This window comes from Zonotrichia albicollis, chromosome 5 (genome assembly GCF_047830755.1).
Source record: "Zonotrichia albicollis isolate bZonAlb1 chromosome 5, bZonAlb1.hap1, whole genome shotgun sequence".
Taxonomy (NCBI): Eukaryota; Metazoa; Chordata; class Aves; order Passeriformes; family Passerellidae; genus Zonotrichia; species Zonotrichia albicollis.
In genome coordinates, this window is record NC_133823.1 from 26,270,550 (window position 1) to 26,286,846 (window position 16,297).

General features: G+C 40.7%; 1 protein-coding gene across 13 annotated transcripts in view; it reads left to right on the plus strand.

Moving 5' to 3' along the window:
- The window catches only part of FHIP1A (FHF complex subunit HOOK interacting protein 1A), a 92,926-nt gene that overhangs the window by 61,211 nt on the left and 15,418 nt on the right, over positions 1-16,297 (plus strand). For all 13 annotated transcript variants that reach the window (XM_074541129.1, XM_074541136.1, XM_074541130.1 and 10 more), the window contains 6 exons: positions 3,340-3,507; positions 5,671-5,750; positions 7,066-7,253; positions 7,747-8,787; positions 12,210-12,388; positions 12,672-12,810. In XM_074541129.1, coding sequence (XP_074397230.1) covers positions 3,340-3,507; positions 5,671-5,750; positions 7,066-7,253; positions 7,747-8,787; positions 12,210-12,388; positions 12,672-12,810 — 1,795 coding nt within the window. The remainder of the gene's footprint in view (positions 1-3,339; positions 3,508-5,670; positions 5,751-7,065; positions 7,254-7,746; positions 8,788-12,209; positions 12,389-12,671; positions 12,811-16,297) is intronic.

A 16,297-nucleotide genomic window follows, 5' to 3' on the forward strand; every position in this document is an offset into this window, starting at 1 on the left:
GACATTTGAATTACCAAAGTTGAAGAATTTTCAAATTAAATACAAGATTTTTGTAAGTTTTGGCTTGCTATTTATCATCTTTTCAAAGATGTTGATTTCCAAGGGCTAGTAACTAAAAGCTTACTTGGGGGAATGATACTGTAATCAATGTTTACAATAACAGTTTTTGTAGAACTGCCTCAGGATTTGACTGTAGTGGACATACTTGACATGGGTAGCACCTCTTTAGTTCTCTGGGAAGGTTTCTTCTTTTGTTGTTTATGAGAGTACTGATTTGAATGTATTAGAGATGATTTCCCTCTTCCCCCAAATCTGTCTCACGAGACATTTGTTTAAGAAGAGACAGCCGGCAGGTAGACTGAATGAAGCTTAATAGCGTGGCTTTGGTATCGTAGAAAACAGAAATCTTCAATAATAACTGCACAAATTGAACCAGTCTCACTTTCAACACTCCATGTTTTATGTATGATGCTGTCTGTAGAGAAGGTGTGCAGAGTTAAAAGGATTTTTGCCAGGGCTGGGTTTAGCCTCGTCTAACTGATTTCTCCAGCGTCCTTCTCTAGTTAATTGCAAAAAGAGTCAGCTCTCCAGAGGCTCAATCAGAGCAGACTAATGTATTCCACAGAGTAAAAGGAAAATTAGCCTCGTGGAGATAAAATTGGCTCTCTTGAATACTTCTCTAGGTGCTTTGAATCTTCAGATGTTACACTCACCATCAGATATGCTAAAAGGGAGAAGCAAACACAGTGCGAGATGGCAAAATAAGACACGGTAATTGTAAAAGCACAGACATCTGCTTGCCGGGTTAATCGATGTTTTTCCTAAGCTGCATACCTGGCTTGCATTATAGTGCCCAACAGCAGTATTTTTGTTTGATTTACAAGGAAGCAGAAGGTTGGTCTTCTTGCTGGTTTGTAGGGACAAGTTGCACACAAAGGCAGACTAAGAGAACACTACGGCTTCCAGAACACGATAGCACAAAAATTACTTGTGCAACTTTAATGTGCCTACTTTGAGTGTTGCACAGTGACCCTGCAAAATAGACCCTAGCTTCATTTTTTGAGGAAATTTGGAGGGGTGTTGTAGATAAGGCTGTGTGTTTTCACTGAAAATTGAAAATTATTCTGACAAATCCATTTAAATCTTGACAAGATTTAGTCATCTTGTCTCTTTCTTGGAAAATGGTTTATCAGATTCACCAACGTTTTTCCCAAGAAGAAATAAAAATTAAATGTGATGTGATACCCTTCAAAAAACCCCCTCATTAAAAAAAACCTAGGATTTAACAAGATTATAAGTAACACCTTTATGAACTATTTGGGCTTCATTAATCATTGGTTGGTTCTTCTAGCTCTGCTTAGTGGTATCAGTAAGGTGTTGGCTATTAAACGTGATTTCCTTTTTTGTCTACTGCCCAAGATGCTAGGAGCACTGAACCTACTCTCAGAATGTAACTTTTCTAAGCTCCTCTCCAGCTGGCTTTCTTCTGCTGCTGCTCTTTGTTTCATTCATGATACTCACTTTGAAAAGCATGTGGGTGTCTCTCACTGATAGAAATTGTAGGATGAGTTGTCCAAAGAATGTGGGTTTTAGAAGAAGGTTATTGCCCTTGTGAATCTGCTGGCTTTTCTTGCTTTCATGTACAGCTGCAGTATTTGATACATATACATTCTGTCAGCAAACGTTGGTGAAACTGACAGCCAAGAAAATCCTTCCTTTTCCCCAGAAAGGATGAAGAAGTGACATGGAGATGTAAGGATGCATTACTTCTGTCTGGCCTTTCCTTGGCAGAGAGTTTAAACTTGTTCATGAACTGTATGGTGTCATAATGATGTCACTTGATGGATTTCTTTCGCTTTGCTTTTTACCACTCACCGCAATAAAAAAAAGCAAAAAAAAAAAAAAAAGGCAAGAAAAGATAGTTCTTAGGACAAAAGACACTAACTTTCGCCAGAAGGCTATTTCTTTTTACACAGCAACTCCCTAAACCTATTCCAAGAAAAACAAGTTTCTGATTGGAGCTGGGCTGCTTCTATTTCCTGATGAAAAATTTGACTGTTGCTACTTCACTAGTGCTTTGTTTCTAATGCCAGAATGAGCTAGTATCCCACTGTATTAATGATGGTGTAGCTGAATGTTAGAATAAAGCCTCAGACTGAGAGTGATTCAATGACCATAGCCCTAGAGCTTCTCTCTCCATAAGGTCTGCAGGCTGCATATTCCATTCCTATGTTCTGTGTAACCACCCAGAAGCAGCTTGTGATCTTAAATGCTTTAAAGAGAATGTTTGCATCATGACATTACTGTGTACATGGCTAACATGCAGCATAATGGAACAGGGATTTTAATATTTACAGCATGTTACGTAAATGTTGCCCTTCTGAGTATTTTCTAAATCCTCTTAGGTCTTGAGTGACAGCTTTGATTTTTTAAAATAAAATCAGTCTTTTCATTTATCCAGCTAAGTTTGGTAAACAAAAGATGTTTAATACTTCCTTTCATATAGACACATTCTTGTATTTAAGGGTTTATCTTTGTGCACTTAAGCTTATTAGAATCCAGGGTAACTATTTTAAAAATGCTGACTTTGCAAGAGCAATACATGGTGCAGAGGTGGGCTTTGGAATTTTCTGTGCTTTGCCAGTGTGTTCTGTGAATAGATAATCTCCAAGGGATTGCAGTAAGCAGAGCAGTGTGGGTTGTGGTATGCAAATGTCACATGGACCATGAATTCTATTTTGATCTACTAATAGTCAGTAGTGAAGATTTTGGGTTGGGCTTTGTGTGAATATATTTGTATATATACTCCTTTAAAAATTTAGTAAAATGAGAAATTGTGCTGTGGCAAAATAAAAAGAAGGAAAATCATGACAAAATTCTGGATGTCTATGGGAATTTTCTCTTTAAGGCTGCATGACCATGACTGTACTGTGCTTTGATTCTGCTCTGACATTTATTTTTAATTAAGTGGTCGATGCAGGCATTCACAACATCTGAAAATTCTTCTGAGGGACAACAGAAGTGTGATGCAAAGGAGATGACATGGGCAGAAAGTTGTTGGGGATCTCCTAGCATGATTTGGTCCTTTGATTTTCACTGTGTGTGAGATCTGGGGTGTCATGAGGGAGGACGTTTTTCCTGGGGATGCAAGACAGGTAGGAAATGTGTTCAAAATGCTTGCGAGGCCAATTTAAGAGTGAAGACTCAGTGTTTTTGTGGCAGTGTTATGGATGGAGAGCTTTGCTGGGTGTGCTGTTGCAGAGGGTGGATATGATGGGTGGATATTTTGTTTGTGCAGTGTGTTTGTGTTTGCAGTATTTGCATTGCTTTTGCTTCCAGGTGACTGTGGAGGAAGTGATGACTACGACTGCATACCTGGATCTCTTCTTGCGCAGCGTTTCGGAGCCAGCCCTCCTCAAGATTTTCCTCCGCTTTATCTTGCTGCACCGACACGAGAATGTTCATATCCTGGATACACTTACCAGCAGAATCAACACACCATTCCGGGTAAGACAAGCAGAAGGGAAGTTCAGGAGCTCAGCATGGATGTAGGTTCAATGTTTAGGTGGGAGATTTCATAAATTGCAGTTGGGTACTTGTTTAGCTAGGAATTTTCTGCCCTCCATCCAATGGTATGATTTCTGCACCCTCTCAATTTTGTGTGCGTGTTTTGACATTTAGCAACCGCTATACAATGCTGATAAACCTGTGAGATGGTTTCACATATGTAGGAAATGGGATAGAGGTAAAGAGAGCTTCTGGAAGTCTGAATCATGTTGGAAGATAAAAGGTAAATTTGGAAGCATTTTTATTCTGACCAGTGCTGGATTAGTGCTATCATAGATAACTCTCCCTGGGACTTACAAATATACTTGTGGTGAGGAGCATTTCTGATCTTTGGAGTTTTGCCAAGCAGCGAGCTTTTTCAAATAGTCTGTCTGGGGAAACAATGGGAGCTCTCTAAGGAAGTCTCCAAATGGATCCCAGTTGTTAACTGCAATCTCACTGATGTATTTCTCAGGAATCTACAGTCTGTATTTCTGTAGCATGTTTACTCAACTATGATGTTGCCTGCTTTATTTGATTAAAAGAACAGACTTTCTTGCTCTAGTGATGAGGTTGCTGCCTCCTTCTCTTTGCCTTCATTGCCTTGTGCAGTAGGGTTTATCTCAGGTTTGTGCTGAGCCCCTTCTCAACCTAGGCACAGTGCAGCACAGTGGCTGGAGGGCTGCCTGCCAGAGAGAGTAGTTACCTTTGCCAGCAGTTGGATCTTCTGGATGAGAAAATGACTGCTTGTTGCACTGGACTACTCGAGTGAGCCTGGGTTGACTGGCAACCTTGGCTGACTCTTAGGTCATGCAGAGCTTCATGGATGAAGCTGAGAATACTGTTTTAGTGCAAGTGAATGCTTAGAATGTGCAGTAATGTTTTAGAGAAGCCAGAACACCAGCATGTGCATTAAAATTGTGTATTAGGGACAATTTTCAGCTTCATCTGAAAATTGTTTTGAAATGTAGGTGCATGCAAATATCAATATATATGCTGCTGTTAGTGCATCTCTAAGATGGATTAACTCTGAAAACTGAAACAGTTCTGTCAACAAAAATGCAAATGCTGTTGTCTCTGCTGATCATTAATTACTATTCCATAGGCAAACAAGATGGGAATTGCAAATAATTCTGCAGCCCTGAGCAGCTCAGGATCTCAGCCAAAGTGGCTCCGTGATGCTAAAGGAGTTTTCTTCAATATAGCTCAGCCAAGTGCAAACATAGCACAAAAGCTGTATACATTACTATTGATGAAAATACTAATTAATAATTCACAGAGTTAAACTTACTTAGAGACAGGTGCCTGAAAGGACTTGTAGAAATACTATCCTCTTTTTTTCTTGAGTGTATTTTAAGTCTTATCTTTTTACACAGTACAAAAATAGACTTTGATTTAGTTATTCAGAAGATTCCAGATTTGCAAAGACTAATGATTACAATTTCCCTGTAAACTTAAATTTCTTAAATACAGGATAATTTGAGGCAGCAGCAGGTGTTTTTGAAGTTTCATGCCATGAAGAAAAGTTATACTGGACTCCTTGTAAATTTCATAGGAGAAAAACAGGAAATCTGCTTTCCTCTTATGTCCCTCCCCCAGTTAAAACAGTCATTTATGCAAGAAACTGACTTCTTCCAAAGGCATCTTGTGAAGCTCTTCAACCATTCAGCTTCTTAATGTGCAGAACACTAATTCCTTATACCTAAAGCAACAGAAACCTGAAGTGACTTATAACTTTTCTTTCAGAAAAGACCTTTAATTGGTTCAAGTTCTGTGTCACAGGTAAAAACTAAAACTCTGTATTTGAAGTTGCATGGTTCAGTTCATGCTAAGTCAACTTAAATTAATAAATTTGAATAATGTTTAAGACTGATTTTTTAAATAGCTTATTTGAAGGGAAATTCTGTTTAGGATTGTATTTTGTTAAAATGTTACATATTACGTGTATAGCCCTAGACAACTTGCAAAAAAATATCTCATGGGGTGCTGACTAAATGAAGTGTCATTCTAAGAGTGTCTTATAAATCATGATGTTCTGGCAGAGCCATTTTGTAATGTAGTATGCAGGGAAGATTGGAAAGAAAATTTCCAGATCAAAAGCTGACAATGTTTATCATTTTCCAGCTCTGTGTGGTCTCCTTGGCGTTGTTCAGAACGCTCATTGGCTTGCATTGTGAAGATGTGATGTTACAGCTAGTTTTAAGGTAAAGCCCAAACTCTTTTTGCCATTTTTAATGCTAATTCTGGGACATATTGTCTGTCTCTGTGGATGCAGAGCTGGGTGGGAGTTCTCCAAGAGAGCAGAAATCCAAGTAACTACAGAGATAAGAATATTTATGGTTCCGACAAAAGTCTACCAGACCTGACGAAGTTTGATTTACGTCCTGAGATCTCCAGAGCAAGAGATTTTTCTTGTGATTTATATCTGTGAAAGTGAGAGAAGCTAAGAATATATTTTTCACCTCCAAAGTCCTTATTCCCTGCTTTTAAATGCATAATTCTTCCCTCCTGCATGTTTTCTCTAGTGTATTATGCATTGTGATACAGACCTGTATACTGTTTGCAGCTCCTACCCTTGTTATTGTTTTCCACCTCTTTGATTCCTTGCTCGATGAGAATTCTTCATGTTCCTGCACTGTTGTAGGTAGATTAAGTGATGTACTGAATGCAGTGATAATTTTTGGTTTTAATGTGTGATTTTGTACATTACTTCAAAATATTCATATTTTGGGCATGTTTATTAGATGAGGACTGGTTATTTGTTTGGAAATATTGGTGTAACTGATTTGGGCTTTTAGCATTGCAGATCACATGAATATTTCAGATACTGTCTGTCCCTCCACACACAGGCATAAAGGTGAAATTCCCTATAGATCTGGCAGTGGTCCCTGGAAATACTGCTAGGATCTCTGCGAGCACAAGTACATCACCACGCTAGCATCAGAGTGCTGTGGTTGATCCTTTTGTTTATTTAGGGAATCCTTTAGAATTTATTGGCATTTTAAATGGCAGATCATTGGTGCAGTTAACACTGAGGCTCTTATGAAAGTGCCTTTAAAAAGTAAAACCAAAGTTCTCTAAAGAAGTTCAACATGAGACTGTGCTTTCTCTGTTCCTTACCTTCCTCTAGTTTCTTCCCTCTGCCTAAGAGCTCAGCCTTGATCTACTGCTGTAAGATGCTTGGATGACCCTTCCCTCCTTTTTTTTCTGTCTGCTTGCCTGGAAACTGCCTCTCTCTGGATTTCCCAGGAAAACAAATAAATTGAGAATTCTGAGACAGAATGCATTCATAGCCAGACCAAACAATTCTGCCAGCCTTTGACATCTGCCTGTTCCACACTTCCTCCATACTTTCTTACAACAGGTTTGCTTTGACCTCCAAAGGATTTCCTGTTCTGATGCAACTGTCTCCTTATTATTGCTGTTTTTGGAGAAGGCAGGAAGGTGGGAAGGGAATTCTGTGTGTTGCTGCTTTCTCTGACATGAAAGGATAAGTGATGCTGGGCACTGCTGTTTCAGGTATCTGATCCCCTGCAACCACATGATGCTGAGCCAGCGGCAGGCTGTGAAAGAGAGAGACTGTTACTCTGTGTCTGCTGCAAAACTGCTGGCCCTGACACCTCTCTGCTGCTCCACTGGAATCACTTTGACAGTTGAAAGCCAAGGAAAAGACTATATTCTCTGGACAAAACCAGCACAAACTAAAGGTACTTGGTGCGCAAGGGGAGATGAAATAATTAATTGAGTTTGATTTGGTAGCACCATATGGGAGGAATCGTGAAGGAATAGAAGGGGAAGGAAATGTGGTGGGCAACAATAAACTGGGCAGGTCTGGAGTAGAAAGTTTGTTTAATTCCTTCCATATGTCCAGGTCTATCGAAACCTTGTTTTAACAGCTATCCAGCTTGAATATGCATTCATGACAACAGTGTACTGATGCATGGCAACAACTCTGGCTGTCTCAGTGTGGTTGCTGCATTAAGATTTGAATGCAGGCTGCTCTCATAGAAATCTTGAGTTGCAGCTCTGTGATAGGAAGAAGTTGTGTGTTTATGAGTAAATCTCACTTGTTGTGCTTTGGTCCTTCTTCCTTATTGGATTGTTAGGGTTAAAGACTCTCCCTGCAACATCTTAGTGGATGCCTTGCTGGAGAAAATTTGATGCACTGCTCTTGATACGAGTCATCTTCTTTATTTCCAGATCCTGATAGATGCTCTTCTGAATCTGTTTGCATTGTGGAATATGGAAGAGCTGTGGACATCAGCTACTTGCAGTACCTGGGGGAAGCTCAAGAAGCCATCATCCAGTGCATGAAAGATTGTAAGGTTTGGTCTGCCTTGTATGATGGAGTAAATCCTGATCCAGACACCTTTATCCAGACGCTTGCAGAGGAGAACAGTGCGGATGTGGAGCACCCCATGTTTCGGCTCCAGCAAAGGACACCTAGCATGTGTAGCTCTGCTCGAGCGACTCCATTCAGTGAGAAGATGCAGCTGGAGCTAGAATGGGATGATAGCTATGACACAGGGATTTCTCCTGGTTCTAATGTGAGCTCGCCACAACCGTTTGATGATCTGGGAAGCACAGAAATGCAGCCACCTGCAGAGCCACCAAAACACATTCAGGAAATGAAAAAAAACGCCATTATGCTCATCAAAGGCTCTTACATAGAGGAGTCAGACTTTCAGGATGATGTTATGGTTTACAGGTTATGTGCCCAGAAGGATACTCAAGATGATGACAGCTCCAAGGAGAAAGCTTTAAATGTAGCCAGAGAACACAAGGTACAGAGCCAGACCATAGTCAATGGGTCTCTTGCAAAGACCCAGCTGGAAATGGACTTGGATGAGCACAGTAAGAGAAATTCAAGTTCAGCTAAAGGTGTAATGAGAGAACAAATAAAACAGAAAATGACTGAGATTGATCCACAGCCAGACTTAGAGTTAAAGATTTCTTCTCAGGAGGCAGATTGTAACTTAAGTGTAAAACTGCTGAGCACAGATGGTGAGGATTTCATTGCACAGTATGACAGAATTATTAAGGAACTGGTTCCAAACAGTGCAAGCATGGAGGAGCAGAAGTTGGATGCTCCTGATCCTGTCTCTCCAGCAGAAGAAGATGAGGACTTTGAGAATTTCTCAGCAGATACCCCTTCTGCAGAGAGCATATCATCTCCCTTTGGACCAAAGGAGGATGTCTCTCCCAAGCACTCTCCAAGGAGCCAGAGTGCTCCATTTACAGGTGGAATGTCCTGTTAATTACATACATAACAAATATAAGAAGGCATCATGATTAAAGGGGGCCAAATGAGATCACACTGTGTGGCACACAATACAAGCATAGAGCAAGGAAGAGTCCTGACACTCAACAGGGTATAGCCTACATAGCTGAAACCACTCCAAGGAGAGTGAGAGATCCAATGTGAAAATACAGCAGAGTCATCAGTGTGGTGAAAGCATATGGTAGTGTTTCAGGGTTTTTCCCTTGGTAATTGTTTAGGACATTGATCAGGGGTTATGTTGTTTGTATGTTAGAGCTCTGTCACACCTGAGGAAGCTTTTTCAGTTGAAAGGTGTTCAGAGTAGCTATTTTAATATATAGAGCCCAGGTAAATAATTTGTTTTCTGGCAGCTTTCACCTCTGATGTGATGGATGCAACATCACAGAGCCATTTTTCCTCTCTCTGCTATTCCACATTGTAGCAGAAGGTGTCAGCACTGGTGCCGTGTCTGTACGTGCCTGTCTCCCTGCTCTGCCCTGACATGCTGTTCTCCAGTGTCAGGCCTGCCCTCGCTGTTGGCATGCCTTTCTGTCTAGTGCCAGGCAGCAATTTAGGATTGCTCTCTGCTGACTGTCCAAGCTATTCAGGAATGGCATTACTACTGGAGGTCAGAGTGGGCTTTTGATCTGTGTTTGTGCAGCTCCTTGCACTACAGGCTCCTGTTCTTTAATAAGGTCTCCTGGATACCAGAGTAATGCAAATAATAAAAAATAATCATGTACTAGGTTTCCTCACCCAACAAAAAACCTCTATAAGATGGCTTCTCATTCATTTGGAGGGGGAAAATATGTGTTCATTGAAAAGCAGCCCTTTCATGTCAACTGTGGCCAGAATGCTTGGCACTGTTTCTCAATTGAAAAATCTAGTCTGTTTTTCAACTAATTTGCTATTTTTGCTGTGGTGGCTATTTCCTTGTACCAGAAGCTAATTGTATCCAAATCTTTGTTTCATATTATCTTCTGTCAAATGTAGCTCAAAAATGTTCTCTCTGCCTCTCATTCTTCGTCTAGTCCCTCTCCATTTGTTCATTTTCAAAAACCCACCCCTCACCCAAACCCATGAAAACCTCAGAACTGAGGAAAATGAAGATAAAAACTAAACACAATAAGCCTAGATGTTTGCTACCCATCTACAGTGTGTTTTAGACTCCTTACCTGGCTTTAATGGAGATCTAAGTGATTGCATGTAAGGAGGTACTTGCAACAACACCTTGGAAATGTTAAAATTGCAGGGCCTTTCAAAGATAGCAGCTTGGTCTAATGGAAGGTATTCCTGCCCAGGGCAGGGAGCTTGGAACTAGAGGGTCTTTGAGGTCCCTTCTGACCCAAATTCTATGATTTTGTGTCTAATTTGGGAGGCTGTGTTATGTTTGTAGATGTTTGATAAAGTTTTTAGGTTGCTTTACTGTTTTGGGATGGCATTAAGGGATGAGGCCTCTCTCGGACAGAAGCTTCCCACAGCCAGTAAGTGTCAGCAATGCAAAGATGATCCCTTCAGGCCTGTGGATCTGTGAAGAAAATGCTCTCTCAGTGTCTTATATCCATGGTAAAAGCATGTCATCTGTATTTTCACTTGTTCAGGAACAGGAATTTGTATTTTGTTTCCTCCTTCTCCATATATCAGTGCTTGACTTCATGGCCATGAAAGGAGTAATTTTTTGACATGTCATCTAGTTACCCTGTTTCTTATAAGGCTTCTAAACTCTGCTTACATCCTCTGAGTCTCATTTCAGTAAATTCTTGAGAGTGAAAGTCATGCTATCACTTTTTAAAAAAAATTATGTATTTGGTAACCTCCCTTGCAGCTTCAGCTTTACCTACTCAGTTTTGAAGTGTTACCTAGAGAAGAGAAACAGTGACACATGTCAGCTCCTTCTGCCATCCCTTTTGATACAGTAGAGCTCCCTTCAGGAGCTCTGTGAAAATGTCACCATGAACAGGATAGATTATGTTGGGACAGAAGAAACTGTATCTCAGCAAAAGTGTTTGGGGCTGTCTGCTCCACTGGGTGCTCGGGCTCTGATGGCTGTGGTGGTGGTTGAAAGGCAGCAGCCACATGAAGCCTTGCCAGCACTGGCCCTCCCACCTTTCCTGTGCCACCATTAGCCTTGAGAGATGAGTCTGGAAGGAGTGCTGCGTTTGTGCTCACAGTTGCTGTAAAGCATGATGGATTCCAGCCTTTAGTGGAGCTCTGCTAAGTGAAATGGCAGCAGGGGCACTCCTCATTTGATCCTTCCTGTTGCTCTGGGCCAGAGGTGCCTTAGCCTCTGCTGCAGTTTCCAGCAGGGACATTGAACTGGGCTATGCCTGTGCCCAGCCAGCTCCAATGGCAGCCATGTGCAAGCTGAGGGGAGCTGGAATGCTGTTGGGTTATGGCCACCTGCTTGACCCTAGAAATGCCCATGGCATGTATCTTTTGCCAGGTTTGAGGGTGGGATATTCAAAGATAACAGTGCTGATCATTCTTCTGCATGGTTTTCCTAGCTTTTATGCAACTGCAACAGTGTGGTGGGACTGTGTGTGTGACAAGGGACATTACTTGTGAGTGGGTCTCTTGTACTGGCTGCCTCAGGCATCTGCCCAGCTGTGTGGTCTGACAGGATAGCATTTGAGTGAAGTCATTCTCAGCCTTGCAAAGGTTTCATAAGCTTGAGCACTAAAGGTTTATGCACTTCATGGTAAATGCTTCTGTAGTTCAGTGGCTGTCCTTCAGCATGAATGCACAAACTAAAGCTATTACTTGTTGGTGACATTTATATGATAACGCCTATGTCTACCAGCAATTATGCTTATAAATCTATTTTAATGTCTTCCCTGCTTTGTGTGAGTGTTTAGTATACTGAAGATGCCTTTTCTTGTGATGGGAAATATCACAGCTTGCATTTAGCATTTTCATATTTTCTTTAGAACACCAGTGTTTGGATAGAACAAGAAGGCTAGCAATAATTCATTTTGCCCAGTTCTTACATAGAAATAAGGCATGGGAAGAGTAAAAAGAGCAGATTCTATTTGCATTAAAACTAGTAGTACCCTTCCAATTTATTAAAGGGGAATAGAGTGGTAGACTATAATGTCCTAGGCTAAATCTTTATTGGCACATACAAGTGGAATAGTCATGCATGTTAAATAAGCCATTAATGTAAACAGATTGGCTAGGTAGCAAATGTGCTGCTAACCACAAAAGCTTTCAACACCTCTGTAAAGTCTGCTTTCTCTGTTCAGCTACAGTTTGGGTTTTCTCCCTGCTGTCCTTAATTACTGTGTGGGAGGGCTAATTTGGTTGGTTATGATGGTCAAAATTCCCTTTAAATGCCTTTTTCCTGGATCTTAGGGTTTTTCTTCTGTGAAAACAAAAGCATTGATTCCTTCTTATTTTCTTGCAGGACCATTCATCAGCGTAGTGTTGTCGAAGCTGGAGAACATGCTGGAGAATTCCTTGCACGTAAATTTGCTGCTTATTGGGATTATTACTCAGCTGGCAAGTTATCCACAGCCGCTTCTCCGCTCCTTCCTGCTCAACACCAACATGGTGTTTCAGCCTAGCGTGCGCTCGCTCTATCAGGTATTTACACAGGTGTTAGCCATGCCTACTGGAGCAGTGTCTTTACTGGCTCCTTAAACCTTATATTAGCTCCTTTCACTTTCACATGTAGCTGTCCTACCTGTCTGAAAGCTTATTATTTCATTTCCATGTTTTAATTGCATTTGTGCAAAGAACTGGAAACTCTGTATGACCATAGCTTTTGTCAGAACTCTAATGCAGGTAGAGAAAGCCTGGAATATTCAGTCTGTGGCTGCACTGGGAGCAAAGGAGAAAGAAGTAATTGTTACTGTTGTTTTGGCAGGTGCTGGCATCTGTGAAAAATAAGATTGAACATTTTGCTTCCATTGAAAAAGACTTCCCAGGTCTTCTCCTGGAGGCCCAACAGTACCTGCTTTTTCGTGTGGACATGTCTGATGCTGCAGAAGAATTGCTCACCAGAGGTAAATGATAAGCACGCTCAGAGGAGGGCTGGTGGAATGACTTACCAATTACCCCTGTCCTTTTCTCCAGATGATTAAAAGGTGTGGTGTGTTGTGAATGTCATTAGCCAGCTGTAGTCTTCTGACTTCAAAGTGATGATGCTCAGCAGACCACAGTGTATGGGTCTATTTGGATATTCTTTGCTGTTTACAAGTTTTTATTTGAGATATAAAATGTCTGTTTAAAGAAGTAACAAAATCAGTCCTTGGCTTGCTGTCAGTAAACAAACTCACTTTCAAAGCATGAGGTGAGGTGGCATATGTGCATGATTTAATTTTATTTTTAGCCTGACCTTCAGCTAGGTCATTGGTTCTTTTTTGATAAATGTTAGCAAGGACAGAAGTCCAGGATGAACTGGTTTCTGCAACAATTGAATAAGGCTTGGTGTCAGGGTTTGGGCTACCACTGAAGGAGATAAGACACTGAAAGTTTTCTGGCTGGTATCTTTATTGTATGGCAAGCAAAGCAAAACAAACAGAAAAGAACCAAAAGGTGTGTGTCTCTGAGCAGTGGGGAGTTACACAGGTATCACCCCACCAAGCCAGCTCTGCAGGGGACTCTGTAACATCTGCTGCCTCTCAGCACAGCACATACTGCACCTGTCTTTACAGTTACCTCTACTTATTTTTACCACTGTGGGGCAAGCTAGTAAAAATAAATAAAATGAAGTTTTAGCTGCCAAATAAGAACCTTCCAGACACAGGCAGGCAATGGATAGAGCTGAAGCCCTGCCCTGAGGACATGCTTGTTCTCAGCTTGCTGCTGAGTGGGCAGTGCTGGATGCAGGCTTCTCTTAAAAGCCAGCTTGCCACATGATGGGAATATGTCAAATTTGGTGAGTCATGAAGAGCTGACTCTGTAAGGGTTCAAGAGAGGCTGCATTTACAGGTGTGTGCTTACTCATCTTTGGGGGTCATTAATAATCACCCACTCTGCCCATACTTCTGTGAAGATGTTGATGCTTTTCTTGGATTTCCAGAGGTGTGGAAATCAGGAGTCTTTATATGCATTTTAATTGTGTTTTCATTTTTCAAGACTCTGAAGAATAATCTACCTAGTTTGTAGTCAGCATAGTCTGTGTTTCTAAGGTTTGCAGTATATCTAGTCTGTAAAATGATGATCTTGCTAAGGCTGCATCCCAAAGAATTGATCTGTTGGTCTGCTGTAAAAAAGCTGTGTCCTGCACATGTCAGTAGCATTTTAGGCTCTGCATTTTGGTGTCATAGAATGGAAAGCTGAACAATTAGATGGCATTGTAGCTAGCATGTGGGAGATAAGACTAGGAGGCAATATTCAGAGTCATTTTATTCTCAGGTGCTGGCAATAAGAACTTTCAGATAATGCATTCCCAATGACATTTATTTATACTTCCTATTTTACGTCAGTTTTCTTCTGTGGGCTTCAGAATTTGCCAGGTTGACTCACGCTGGTCATTATTTAAGAATTTGAAACAAGGCTGCTTAGTCACTCTTTTAGTACACTTTGTTCTGTATAGTGGCAACTCCTGCAAAGAAGGCTTCTCTTGACAAATAAATGGAGAGTAAGTAAATTTCTGGATAACTGCAGATTTGGTTCCCTGCAGGACTAGTGATGCAAGTCATCAGACTGTAATCCTGGGGGAGAGTTGGCTCAGTAGCCCATCAACCAGTAGTTCATTATGTTGATTAAAAAATGCAAGGTAGGAACTGCTGCAATAATGGTAAATGAAAAAAAGAAAAAAACAAACCAAAACCAAACAACAAATTGGGAACTGCCTGTGGACTTCTTTGCATTAGCTTGAACACCATCTCTGACTGTCAGACATATTGATTGCTCTCTGAGGGATTTTTCCCCTGAAAAGAAGTGGTGAGTAAACCCCAGTGTTCTCTGCAGGTCTGAGCATAGTCAGCCTCCTACAGAAGTCACATATGAAAACCTGAAGGCAGAGTTAGTGAGGAAGACAAATGTAAAACCAAAACATTATAGAGAATTTTCTTTCACTTTACAGGGTTGGTCTCTGAAGGTTTTTGAACAGAAATGGTACAGTTTGTTCTTTTTTGCTTGCAGTAGTGTGTGATTTCTTCCACAGCAGCTTGGGCTCTGGTTACACATCTAGAGCTGTCACGATGTAGTTCCATGTGCAAGCTGTCCCTTTTTCAGTACGTTGGTAACAATCTACAGAGTACTCATTTGCTCAATTTTCAGTTGTATGACTCAGATTGCATCCTGACCCTAGAGAGAAGTGAACAATCTCGATCAAAGAAAAAAACCGAAGTCTCTAGTTCCTAGATCAGCTTTCTGTGCCTTTCTGGTTTTTTGGGTTTTTTTCCAAACAAGCAGTTGAATCTAAACAAAAAAATATTTTTAGAGATGTATCAATTTTGATTCTTTTTAAAAGGAAGAATATGAAGAAGGGCAAAGCTTTGACAGTGTACTAGCATTCTGGTTATATTGCCTAAACTATTTAAAAAACCCTAAAATATTAATTATGAAATGTTTTGACAGTAGAAAATCTGAGAAAAAATCTTCAGGGGACGCTTAAAACTTTATCTTTTCATTGTAATCTATAATTTAAGTTGTTTTTCCTCCCACAGTCAGATTTTCCCACAGAATAGAAATTCCTGTACTCTGTCTCTAGTAGGTAGAAATTTGTAGAATAACAACATGAATGATTGATAAGTCTGGAGTTGGAAAGGTATTTTAAACTCAAGAAAAGTATGAGTCTGTTAAATGATTGAGATGAAATTTTTTTTTCAAGTGTTTGGAAGAGTAATTCCAGAGTGCCTTGGGTGAAGTACAGGCAAGGAACAAAAGTGCAGAGCTATTGAATAGAGGATTGCTGTGCAGCATCGAGTGAGGCCTTCATCTGCAGCTCCCCGTTTGCTGCTTGGAGGGGTTTCAGAGCAAGGCTGGCGTCACTCGAGACTCTTACTTTAAAATAAACTGTGTGCAGTGCAAGGGAAACACCTTCTGAAGGCAGCAATGCAGTTTTGGGCTTGTCTGCAGTGTGTGAATGAACATAACAGCCCTTCTATTTCTTTTAAATTATTTACTTACACATCTCAGGAGAGCATCCCACTTGTGAGTTAGGTGGGACTTCATCCATCTGTGTCCGCTGTTGGCCTCAATGACACCTTGTAGCAGTGAGTTCTACAGGTTAATTTTTCTTTGTAGAGTATTTATTTCCATCAGCATTAGATTTTGTCACCTTTTTAGTTTCACTAAATTAATTATCATCTAATTAAAGGGCAGTTCTGCTTCAGGTTGAAACAAGGAGCAATTGATTGAAATTTAAGTGCTGCTGTCACTGTAATTCCATGCATTCTGATACTTGAGCTCTGATCCCCTGAACTCTGGCAGCAGAGATCATATAGCAGAACACACAGTGGCTTTCACTTGCTCTCTTTTTAATGGTTAGTTGCTTTACAGGGAAGTAAGGGTAGTTAGTAGGGCCTATAGCTGCAGAAA